The sequence below is a fragment of the Notamacropus eugenii genome, chromosome 7 (assembly GCF_028372415.1).
Source record: "Notamacropus eugenii isolate mMacEug1 chromosome 7, mMacEug1.pri_v2, whole genome shotgun sequence".
NCBI lineage: Eukaryota > Metazoa > Chordata > Mammalia > Diprotodontia > Macropodidae > Notamacropus > Notamacropus eugenii.
In genome coordinates this window covers 156333783-156346509 of record NC_092878.1, presented here as the reverse complement: position 1 = coordinate 156346509, position 12727 = coordinate 156333783, and the positions used below count along the sequence as shown (strand labels likewise).

The following is a 12727-nucleotide window of genomic DNA, read 5'->3' as shown; positions in this document are numbered from 1 at the left end:
ACCACCTCATTTTTACTTTGTACACAGATCACAGTCTCGCAGGTGCGCACATGGTGTTTCTCCTCACAGTATTCATGCATTGAAGGCAGGGGCAGTTTCATTCTTGTCTCTGTGTCCTTGGCCCCCAGCCCAGCCTGGAGCAGAGCTCCATAATGCTCGGTGACCGACTGACTGGCTGCTAGTGACTATCAGACACTGAAACGAATGGCTTTAGCACTGAAAGACTGAGCTCTGGGAAGATACGTTACTCTGTATTCTTTTGGAGGAACTAAGTGCTTTTGACACTTTGAATGATTCTAAGAATGTGAATGTTTTCCTAGAATATTTAAGAATATACTAGTAAAAAATACTTCACTTTGTAGTCTTTAAAAATCAAATGGCCTAATTAACAATGTTTTCATGTTTTTTTAAACATTTAATTTTTTCTCCATTACATAGCAATTACATATGATTTTTCATGTTCATTTTTAAAAATTTTGCATTTCAAATTCTCTCCCTCCCTGCCCACCCTTCTTAGTAGTATGTCAAGCAATTCTGATATAGATTATACATGTGCAGTCATGTAAAACATTACCATATTAACCATGTTGCAGAAGAAAATGCAGAGTAAAAAAGCCAAGGAGAATAAAGTTTAAAAAATGTATGTGTCAGTCTGCATCCAACTCCCATCAGGCTCTCTCTCTGGACATGGGATGGCATTTTCATCTTGGGTCATAACTCCAGTTGTCCCCAGTGGATTATTGCGTAGTGTTACTGTCGCTGTGCAGAGTGCCCTCTTGGCTCTGCTCACTTCCTCTGCCTCAGTTAATTGATGGCATGCTCAGGCTGCAGCTTCTGAAAGCATGTCACAAGCAGAGCATTGTAGAGTTGTAGACTTTACTTGTTGAATCATGAGAAATCATTGGGTCCAGGGGTTCTGTACCTTGTTTGTGTCCTGAACACCCTATGCAGTCTGTTGAGGTCCTTCTCTGAAAAGTAGTTTAAATCTATCAAAACTTTTCTGAAAACACCTTAACAGACTCCAGACTTCATAGACATCACCCCCAACCCCTTTTAGTTCAACCCTCTGTTTTTGCATATGAAGAACAACCCAGAGCCCAGCTACATCAGGAGAGATCTGTGGTGTCACCACCAGTTGGTTACTTGTTTGGGGAGGAATTTCTTCTGTTGTTTGTTGGGATGCTTAGTGACCACCGGAGGCTTACCTGCTGCTTACTGTTATAGTAATGAGTTAAAAATCTTTATGTCATTTGTGGTATCATGCACCACTGACATAGCCTTATAAAGAATTGTCTGTGTGACCAGTTACATAATAGCTTCTTTCTTGAATCAGCTGTGCATATGATACATCATCTTTTCCTTTAATCGAATCTCATGCGAGGTGATGTCCCAAAAGTCTTAGTGCGGGAGCCGCAAACCACACTCAGACTTTTGGGACACACTGTGCTGGAGCTCGGCACATGCTTGGGTAATGAATGTTGTCTGTCCTTGGCAAGAGGGCCGGACTGGCTGGTCTCTGACCTATCAGTGATTAGAACAATGGAACTCGGGCTCCACATGTTCAGGCTGTGCTCAAGCATGTCACTCCAGGTATTAATGCAGGCTTTTTATTGGGTTTCTAATAGGACATTTCCATGACCATTTCATTGAATTGACTAGAATGTTAGTACTTGTCCCTGTTGCGCATTCTCCAATTTATAGTAAAAGTGGATTGTTTGTAAATATGAAGATGCCTATCTTAAGGTAGTGGACAGAGACTTGAGTTTAAGCCCCAACTTTGACACATTTACTTGGTCTCTCAGTGCTCACGTAACTTTCTAGGACTGTAAATTGCGAAGAAGGTGCCCGTCTGTGTGGGCAGAGGACCTGGCCTCACTTGAAGCTGTATACCCCAGTGTGGTCCCATGTTGTCTCTCTCTGTCTCTATATTGCACTTTACTGTATTGGAATTCTTTGGAAATTGATGATCCATAGGGATGATAACGGAATAGACTACCGGAAGACCTGTGTTTGAATGCTGCTCGTTCATTGGTACTTTGTGACCCTGGCGAGGGACGTCCCCTCTGTCTGCACATTCTTAATCTGCCTGCACAGGGGGAACGTGCAAGCAGCCACTGCCCTACAGACTTGTGAAGTGTGGCTCCACTGCCCAGTCAGAGTTAGAGTTCCCTGTTGTCTCAACAATGCATTTTATTCCCTTTGGGGAATTGAGGTAGGATGAGGTGTCCACATTTCCTGGAATGGAATTTGTAAAATTAAACGTCTTGCTGAGAGGTTTCCTTTGGTGCCTCCCCAGAGCCATAGGATTCTCAAGTTGTAAAATAGGTCTGTTCTGGAAAGCTCAGAGGGAGTCAGCAGGAAGACAGAGTGAGCCTGGAGTTGGGTGGCCATGATTAGAGCTCTCTGTGAGTCCACATGACAGCAGTTAAAGTGGTCTCCTGGGAGTTTGATCCCTTGCTTCATTGACCAGTGGGCTTTAGTATCACTTTTTTCTCTCCAGGGTTCTTTATTCTTACATGCCTCCTAAATCCAAAGAGAACTATTATAATTCACAATAAATTGTTAGAACCGTTGGCCTTCTTTGCATCCCACACTGTCTCACCTCCCGGTTCTGTACCTTTACACACAGGCTGTGGTCTGTGTCTGGACGTTCCCCTCTTGTCCCCAGCTTCTGGCCCCTTTCCCTCCCACTTACTGACCTTGCCTTACCTTTTATTTGTTCTGTGGTGTGCGTGTGGTCACCCTGGTGAAAAGCTTTGGGTGAGGATGCTCTGAGTGTCTGACCGTAAAGGGCTAGGGTGCTTAACAGACATTGATTAGTTGGTTAATAATCTTAGTGTCACTGGGATTTTCACAAGCCTTGCCTTAATAATCTAGTTTGTGCTTTAAAATTGAATTTGCCTGGATGCTTTCTGTGTCAGGTCACCAGCAGCTGCCTGCAGATGTGAGATTTAGTCAAGTCTCATGTAGCTGCTGTGGCTGCTCTCCACAGAGCTCCCTGGTGCCAGTTGCTTCCAATTTCTGTTACAGAGATTTAACCTGAAAAAGAATCGTTTTGATCGACATTCTTTTCTACTAATAAAACCTGTTAGTTTATGAAAAGCTGTTTGTGGCGTTTATGAACAGTTAAGTGTAACCGGTAAGGAACTGCAGCCACAGTTTTTTCAGCCAGGTCACACACTAGAGCCTCAGGCAAGGCTTCTGTCAGTTGTCAGTGATGTCATCTCGGGAAGCATGAGCAAGGAATAATCTTCATTTACTGACAAGACACACCCTTGCGTGTGTTAATTATAGGGTGATCACCCAGGAGGCTGCCCATTAGGCTGCCCCATGGAGCTGATTTTGTGATGACGATATCTTTTCTGTTCTTGAATACTGACCCCTCTATCTATGTCTTGGATGAACTGTTCTCCCCACTTTTTATTTTCTTTGGCATTATTAACTCCTCTGTCTTAAAGGTAAGTAATACGAATACAGGTTTTTCTGTTTAAAACAAAATTGATGGAGGTGAAGGTGAAATAGCACCATTTACTTAGAATTATTTTGATCGTCACTTTAATTTTTGAATTTATAACTTTCACCTTTTGATTTTGTTTATGTCCTGATTTTATGTAACAGGTTTCAACTGTTGCAGTTTTTTTTTATAGTAAATTAACTTTTTTAAAAAATTAAAGCCAGTTTAAAAGAATTCTAACAGTTACAAAACATGCAGCTTGATTCTGTTTGCTTTCTTGTGTAGTGTGTGGTGAGGGAGAGGGGTAACCAAGTCCCCTTTACACTGGCATTCCAATTTGAAGTGTGTTTTGTTTTTATTTTCTAACAGTAGTTCAAATGCTTCACCTTCAGAAGGTGCACCACTGGTAGGAAGCTATGGATGTACCCCTCATTCTCTCCCCAAATTCCAGCATCCTTCGCATGAACTTCTGAAGGAGAACGGCTTTACTCAACAAGTGTATCATAAATACCGTCGAAGGTGCCTGAATGGTAAGGGTCCTGTGAGTTGCCTGTAGTTAAGATTTAGAAGTGTTAAAAAAAAATTTTTTTCCTCTCTATTAATACAGCACTTAAAATTATATAAAAATCTATATCAAGTTAGAATTCTTTTTCTTTCATTTACATAATATTATAATATGTTAGCACTTGGATCTTGGAGCTCAGCTACTAATAATTGTAGCTGATAACTGTTATACCTCTTTGTAAAAATCTTCTTCAACTTTTTAGTTGAGGAAGTAAAAATAATTTTATATATCTTGAATTTTTAAATTTTTAAATTTAATTTTTTAAATTTAATTTTATTTAAAAATTTAATTTTATTTCACTTGAAAGTTTTATCATCTCCATATATTTTATTAAAAGCACTTGAAAGTTAAAGCCTTTTTTTTTTTTTTTATTTTTAATGAAATGGGCCTTTTTTCCTCTAAGCTTTTAAATTCTAGCGGTGATTTTTTAAGGGCATGGGAAAATTTTTCTAGATTTCTTTAATATTTGGAAATTTTTTTAAAAAATTGATTAACGTTTATAATCTAGCCATTTTACCTTAAATAATTTAAAACATTGATTTTCTTGATTTAAATTACTAGATTGTATATCTGTATATGTCTAAATCTCTATTTATATAAACATATTGTATCATTCAAATTTTTCCAGAGAGAAAACGTTTGGGAATTGGCCAGTCCCAAGAGATGAATACCCTCTTTCGTTTCTGGTCCTTTTTTCTCAGAGACCACTTCAATAAGAAAATGTACGAGGAATTTAGACAACTTGCTTGGGATGATGCAAAAGAAAACTACAGGTCAGATGGGTTCCGCAGATTGTTGTTTTGAAATTTTCTTTTCATATGGAAGATGACTTTTCAAATAATGCTGACATGTCCTAAATAAACTAACACCATTCTTAAAGAGGCTTTATTGAAACATTCATTCCCAGATGCCTTCTTATAACAATAGCTAGTGTTCTATTATAACCTGTTAGAAAAACTCAAGTAGATGCACATGTAGTTGGATGACATTAGTCTGATTAATAGTTGTGTATTGTTTTCTTTGTTGTCCCGTCCCCCTTTGCAGCCACAGGAAGGAGCTCAGGCCCTCAGACCTTCACGTCTGCATAACAGCTATTTTTCGTGTGTGGCATGGTGCTAAGCGCTTCCCACATAGTATCTCAGTGACTTCTCTCCAACCCCTGGGGTGTGTGTGGGGGAGGTGCTGGAATGATCCTCATTTTACAGTCTAGGAAACTGAGGCAGGCAGCAGTGAAGCGACTTGTCTTAGCAGGTCTTTGTGCCTCCACTCTTTACCTTCTCTCCACCCCATACTTTGCTGCCTACAGTAGGGGTTAGCCTGAGCTGAGAGGAGAACAATACCCTAATGATCTATGCCAGCTTAGATATCCTACCATTCCCTGCCATTCTTGGATCCAAGCTTTCTACAAAGGATAACACACATAGGAATAAATCAGAATCCAGCCTGCCTGGCATCCTCCTGGGCCCCAACCGAGGATGGGAACTGTGTCGTGGCCACAATGGTCTTGTCCCATCTACTCCTCAGGCTGTGGTCCACCAGAGCCAGCTGGTTGACCTGCAGCGGATTGAGAGAGGAGAGATACTAGAGCAGCCTTCACGGGCCCAGCGAGGCAGGGAATGAGGTTGGGATTTTATGTGCTCCTGAACCCACAGAAACAGAAAGGCCATTTCATTCATCCTCACCCCCACTATAGTGCCACGATGAGGGTCTCTGTGCTGCAGCTCAGACGTGACCCATAGTAGTTAGAGAAGATCAGATGCATGCATTCATATCACTCAAAGACCATTCCCTGTAAGGAGTTTGGTCAGTCAGTTTTTGTGAAGATAAAACCCAAATAAAAATTGTGCTTGAGTCCAGAGGCTTTAGTTAACATTTAACGTGAGGAGTTTAGCTGTGTAATTGTAGAAAGTAAACTAGCATACCAAGGCCTAGTTCACCCAGCTCTTCAGCGCTCTGGACACCTGTACGAAGAGAACACGGACACTTCTTGTTGTTGGCTTTACTCCTGTCTTCCTAGGAAAGAAGCTTCCTTTCAGGAAGGAGGAACTGGTGGGAGCTCAGTGACTTCAGGCAGGATAGCCTGTCAGGAGTGGTGCGGGCAGGCACATAGGCATAAGCCTCAGCTAGAAATTTGCTTCTAGTTCCCTAGAGGGAAAAGAGGTTCCCTTCTCAGAGAGACAGCTGTCCATACACGTTTTGTTTTAGTGCAATACTCAGTTACAAATTAAATACAAAATTAAGTATTTAGATTGCATGATAGTTCTCTTTGATATGACTGATGGAAAGCCAGCTGTGCCTCCCCATTCGGGGTGACTGTGGCCCTTGTCCTCCCGTCAGAGCACCTGGCATCTGCAGGAGTACAGGGGGCACTTGAGCCATCCCCGTGACCTCCATGAAGTCGCATGATGAGACTTAGATAGCGGGACCGGATGCAGAGGAAAATCTTGTGCAGAAATGTACATTCCCAGATGAGCTGTGCACTTGGATTGTCCTCTCTATCGCTCCCTTCGCTTTGTTGTAGTTAATGAATTGATTATGTTATCATTGGAAAAAAGTAGACTGAAGAACTGAATGTTTATCTCTCACCTCCCTCATCCGCTTTCAGATATGGGTTAGAATGTCTGTTCAGGTTTTATAGTTATGGACTGGAAAAAAAATTCAGACAAGAGATCTTCAAGGATTTCCAAGAAGAAACCAAAAAAGACTATGAATCAGGTATGGAAACTGATTTTATGTTTAAAATTTGGTGAATAGGGAGAGGCATAAATAGCTAAAGTGTCAGGGGTGTGTAAGCCTAGGACTAATTGGGTTCAGCCTGAGAAAGGGTAGAGGTACGTCTAGGTCTTTCTCTTGATATGTTGGGAAATGAAAGCTGCTGCTGGGAAAGAGGCAGGACTGTGCTGGTCAGGGTGCTTTGACCACACCTTGAGTGAAGCACATGGAAGCTTTTGAAGTTGTGTTATTGAGATGCTATTAATATGTTCACTTTGTTAATCACAGGATCTGGCCCACTACTGTAAATTTAATTATTGTGTATATTATTCTGTTACCAGGTCAGCTGTATGGACTAGAAAAGTTTTGGGCATATCTAAAATACTCCCAATCTAAGACTCAGTCTATTGACCCAAAACTTCAGGAATACCTCTGTAGTTTTAAGAGGTTAGAAGACTTCCGAGTTGATGTAAGTTTTAAAATCCTTCTCTGTAATGTTTTATTACGTTTGTATTTTGGTCCAGTGTGGGTCATCAGCACCTTCCTTAAACCATTGTCCTTAAACTTTGATGTTACACTTCCCAATTTCCCAAATGAAGTCGTGATGGGCTGTCCTTTTATGTGAAAGTGGGTGGCCACTATACTCCAGGCCCTGCTTGAAAACAGACATCATTAAGCCATGGGATCCTAAAACAAAATGCTTGTTTTAAAACTAGTTTGTCATGTTTTCTATTTTTACTTAACATTAATTAGTAATATTTTATATGTTTGAGCAGGGCATCTTTTTATGATTATCTTGAGCACCAATTAGAAAACATGTTTTAAATTTTAATATTATGGAGTTTTTTTCAATTATCATCTAAGCTAGTGGTTCCCAGACTTAATGGCAGCACCCTTGTGGGCTTCCATAATATCCTGTGTTTCTCTTTGCATCCTTCCAAAAGCCCACACTGTCTTGTAGGCACTAAAGCCCACCAAACAGTTGTGTATAAACTGACAGCTGTGGTGTCCAAGGTCTGAGACACTTATGTGATCGTGTGTACCTTGCTGTGGGAGCAAGGCTCCTTATCCAGAGCCTTGTGGGCATGCTGGAGGGATAGGCGTGGCTCCAGGATATTGGGGAGGGACATGGAAGGATTATGATAAAATCAAGAGCAGAAAGGGGGAAGGCAGAGGGAAGAGTCTGGGACACCCCTTGCTCCAGGAGATTTGGAAAGAAGGGGAGAGAGGAGACAGACCTTTGGATCTCCTTTTTATGTGCCTGGATTTAATCTCCCTGATCTGAAGTTGTCTGACAGGTCTGTGACTGTTCCATGGGAGGTGGTAAAGCCATTTCTCTTAAATGTTAGCCAGCATTTTTGCAAGGCTGTAGGTTTGGCAGCTCCTCTTTAAGTTAAGCCAGGAGCCCAGACCTTCTTTTAAATGTTATCATTATCGTTAGGGAAGAAGGATGCAGGATGACTTAAGGCAAAATGAAATGTTAGCCTCATGGTCCAAATTCCAAGGTCCCTAAAGAAAAATGTTAGCCAGAATCATTGGATTTTTGGATCATCTAATTATTTCAGAGGTCAGGAGCCCTGAGAAGGCAAAGTACTTTTAAAGGACCATAATAAACAGGTTACCAGTATATAGCAGAGCCTGGTTTTGAAATCAGATTCCTTTTGTCCTTAGACCATGGTTCTTTGACCTTTTTAAGTTGCCAAAATCCACATCTCTGGTTATTTAAACCATATCCCCTTTGTTCATACACAGCCTCCTATTAGTGAGGAATTTGGGAGGAAAAGACATTCTTCAGCTTCTACTGGTGAGGAAAGTAGTCGCCGTAGACCTCCATCTAATTCTTCTTCAAAGCCACTCAATGCTGCCAAACCTCCTGCTACCCACCAGCCTCAGGTCCCAATAAACTCTCCCCGAAGGAATACTTCACAGGAGTCCATTGACAATTTACCCCAGAACGGCGCTGCCTCAGAATCAGCAGACGGCGAGATGCCCGAGAAATAGACTCTTGTGAAAGCTGTTTGCCCTTGAAATCAGCATTTACATCAGTATTTTATTTCAAGGATCTTTGGGGAAATTGTTTTCATGCTTGATTGTGGGGGTTGGAACAAAGAAAGGGACGACAAAGGGTAGCGTCTCCTAACATGAGAGAAATTCCAAACGTTTTCCCCTAATTTCTAGTGAAATAGGTTAGGTTTGGGGACCTTCAATAGAGATCCTCTAGTAATGTCTTTTGGTTTCAGTATTTCTGTCTTAGAGCTATTGTTTACAAAAACTGCATTCCCTTATTCCATGCAACAACCAGAATGGGAATGCCTTACATTTCAGCTCATGCTTCTTAAAGAAGAGAGAGTTTGTTTTATCCACCTCAGCCACAGAGCTTTCTTCACCCATTTCCCCATTATCAACTAATGTTTGTACTTATCAGAGACAAAGGAAGATTACGTGTGTATATTTTAAATTCAGAGAGAAGATCTGAAGCAATATGTTCACTCCCAGATATATAAATATTAAAGGAAATCTTTTTTACACAAGCGATAGTCCATGGGAGGACCTGTAGTTACATTGAAGTGTACGCACTTTGGGTGCTGGGCTTTTGCTTTTTGGTGTGTATGTTTTTGGGGGTGGGGGTGGGAAACTCATATTCAGGATCTCCATAGTTAGTGTTGTGTTGGGTATGAAGTTGACATCTATCTGCTGGTTAAGTTGTAGGAGATTTGCTTTTTAAATTGATTCTTATATACGAACTTGAGCAAGTAATTGAAAACTGGGTTAGGGCTGATTTGAGTATTGTCCTAAATTCATTAAATCTTGCACTACTTTAAATACATCTGCTGTTTATACATCTGCAGGTGGGTAATACAACAGTCAGATTATCCTCAATTTAAGAGGTATTTCGTTTTTCCATTTTGTTTCTTTTAATCTTATTTTGTGCTCATAAAGTGTTTACAAGAGTTATAGCAGATTGATTTCTAATTTTTTTTTTTTTGCCATTTCAACTGATGTAAATGATAGTTTCAGTTTATTTTGTGGGAAATTAAAAAATAAAGCATTCATTCTGAATTGATTCTGAATTGATTTTTAATTTTTTTTCTGTTGAGTATATTTATTTGAAAAGCTGGAATTTAAAATTTTTGTTAAGGGGATAACTTTTCATTCTGTGAGAGTTAAGTCTTAATGGCAACCTTTGTGATAAATCCATTTTTACATTTAACAGTTTGATTCAAATACATTTTGGTGTTTTACAAGCAACTGGATGTCTGACACTGAATTCTTTATCGTCTTCTTAGGGGGTGTGGATTTTGTCTTTTTCTCATCAGACAATACCGAAATATGTGGCTTCCTTTGGGTAAATAAGGGGGTAGTTCATCCACGATGAATGTTCGTTAGCTTAGTGTCCATGTACAAAGACTGTTCAGTGTGCTACCGTTTGGGGGCTAGTTTTTGTAATTTGATGCCTTTAAATAGTGGGAGGTTGTCTTCAACTTGTTTTTTTAACCATTCAGAGAACAAAATCTATGGGGACAGTGGATAGATGATACCATGCAGTTTTAGTGGGTTAGAATAATTCCCTCTTCTCCCTCACCCCCAGTAGGATGTAAGCTCCTTGTGGGCAGGGACTAACATTTTAAAATCTTTGTACCCCCAGCTCCTAGAACAGAGATGGCACTTAATAAATGTTGGTTGAATCATGTCAAATAGAATTATGAATGTATTTTTACTTTGAAGGATATATGCAGTTCTGGCTTTTTGAAAAAAAACCTTGCAACAAAATTGTATGCAATTAATTTGAGAAGTGTCCTATTTTTAATAGGAAGAATGAACTGACATTTAAAAGAGTCATTACCATCCATCTTGAGGTAGATAGACATTTAGAATCCACATAACATACAAGATTATGCATGGAAATAAATGAAAACTTATATTAAAAATGTTTATATACATATAGACATGTATATGTATGCACACCAAAGATTGTAAGTACTAATTATTTTTAAAATTCAGGGAACTGTGTCCATATTTAATTTATATAACTTCTGGTATAACTTGCCAGAATTTTATAAACTTCACATTATGTAAGGAACAGTGATGAGGAGTTCATGAACCCATCCAAAGAGGTTTTTAAAAAATTATAGTTCATATCGATAATTACTGTATAAAATGTATCTTTCTACTATTATGAAAATATTTTTGACCTCAGGAACCCCCTGGAAAGGTCCACAGCTATGGGAGATTCTGCTAGGTGACGATTATATAACCCACTCCTTATGCTTTTAAATTTGCTCAAAGTTATCCAGGAAGTTTGCCAGAATGGCCCTCATCCTCAGATATGTAGCCAGCCCTGATACTAACCTTGACTCTTAATGCAGGTGGTCAGGGTATGCCTGGGAACAAGGTTAACCTATTTTTTTTAAAAACACTGTGAAGCCCCTTGCAAGTTATCCAATTATATCCAAAGTGACTGCCTATAAACCACCTGCTAAATCTCAGTATTAAAAAGCAGTGGCCCTACACACTTGACAGTTAAAATAATTTGCCATATTATTGAAATATATTTAAATGTAGCTTGGGGATTTTGATTGGACCTCTAGCTCTAAACTTCTTGGGAGACTTGTGGACAGTGGGAGCTCATAGAATCAATCCCCTTTTTTGGGTACCTTTAAAGGTAAAGTCACTCATATAATTTCAGAAAAATGAATTGAAATAGCTATGAAGGAATTACCAAAGGCAAGGGTGGGGAGGGAACAAACCAAAAATGTTGATTGAGATGGATTTACAGGTTAAATTTCCATCAAGCTTTTAAAGAACAATTAATGCCCATACTCTACAAATGATTCTCAAAAATTGTGAAAGAGAACACTCTTTACTAAATGCTATTTACGAAGCAGATAGTCTTAATACCTCAATCAGCACAGCACATTGCTACAAAGCAAATTGTCGGCTAATATTTGAAAGGCAAGTCAGTGTTTTAAATCTTGGCATAAGAAACATTCCTCACTGTGGTGGGTTGGATTTCTATCAGGGATGGCAAGTGGATGGTTCATCATTCAGCCAACAATCACATTAAGAAGAAAAAAATACAAAGGTGTAGAAAAATTCTTTGACAAAGTACACAGTGCTCATCTAGAGTAAAATCCTTCAAAGTTTAGTTATAGAAGGACTTTTTAAAAGGGCTGTGGGGGAGGGGTGTGTTGGGAAATGAAGGAGATGCAAAGACAAAAGACTTTTTTTCTTTATAGAATTAAGGGGAGAAGAAGAAAGGTTCATTGTATTAAAGCCTGTCTTAAGTCAGGATGTTGAGAGTTGTTTGCTTTTGGATTTTAAAAATACCTTTTCAGAATTTAAAGCAGTCTGTAGGTTTTTAGTAAACCAGATATGAATCAGAAGCCTATATAAATCCATGTAAGATCTGTGCGATACCAAATATCTTTAAATATATTACCCTTCATTTGTTTCCGTTTACCCTGTCTTTAAATTTTTTTTTTAAAGGAATGGTCATCTCCTAAAAGTTCAGTTTTCTTGACTTCTTGCACAAATGCATATACATGGTGTCCCAGAAGTCTTAGTGTAGTTTTAAACTAAAGCTTGTAACTGCGTTGAGATTTTTCAAACATCCTGTATTTTGAAATCTTGAATTTTCAAAAGTGATGTTAATTTTTAATGAAAGCATCTACCCCTGCTAACTCATAAGGTAAACTAGTAGCATTACTGGCTGCTTGCTGTCTCCTCCCTCTCACGTTGGCCCTTTGGCCTTCTGTTGATGGGTTATTCCAGGTAACCTGAGTGCTTCTGGAAAGCACCATATGGGCTTGAAATGGAAGGATCCTTTGGGATTATCGTGGCCATGCCACAATGCACAGGAACACAGGAGAGGGTGCTGAGCCAGGGAGACTGGCAGAATAGTCCCGATCCAGTCTGGAAAGGAGCTGGGCAGTGGGGTTGATGTTCTTCCCCAGCTGAGAAGAGGAGGAGTAGGAGGAGAGTGAGTAGGAAACAGA

General features: G+C 39.6%; 1 protein-coding gene across 4 annotated transcripts in view; it reads left to right on the top strand.

The window, feature by feature from the left end:
- Nucleotides 1-9980, top strand: part of LARP1B (La ribonucleoprotein 1B) — an 82650-nt gene extending 72670 nt beyond the window's left edge. For all 4 annotated transcript variants that reach the window (XM_072624561.1, XM_072624563.1, XM_072624562.1 and 1 more), the window contains 5 exons: nucleotides 3824-3984; nucleotides 4648-4792; nucleotides 6625-6734; nucleotides 7073-7200; nucleotides 8484-9980. In XM_072624561.1, coding sequence (XP_072480662.1) covers nucleotides 3824-3984; nucleotides 4648-4792; nucleotides 6625-6734; nucleotides 7073-7200; nucleotides 8484-8732 — 793 coding nt within the window. In that variant the 3' untranslated portion in view covers nucleotides 8733-9980. The remainder of the gene's footprint in view (nucleotides 1-3823; nucleotides 3985-4647; nucleotides 4793-6624; nucleotides 6735-7072; nucleotides 7201-8483) is intronic.
- Nucleotides 9981-12727: the final 2747 nt, after the last annotated feature.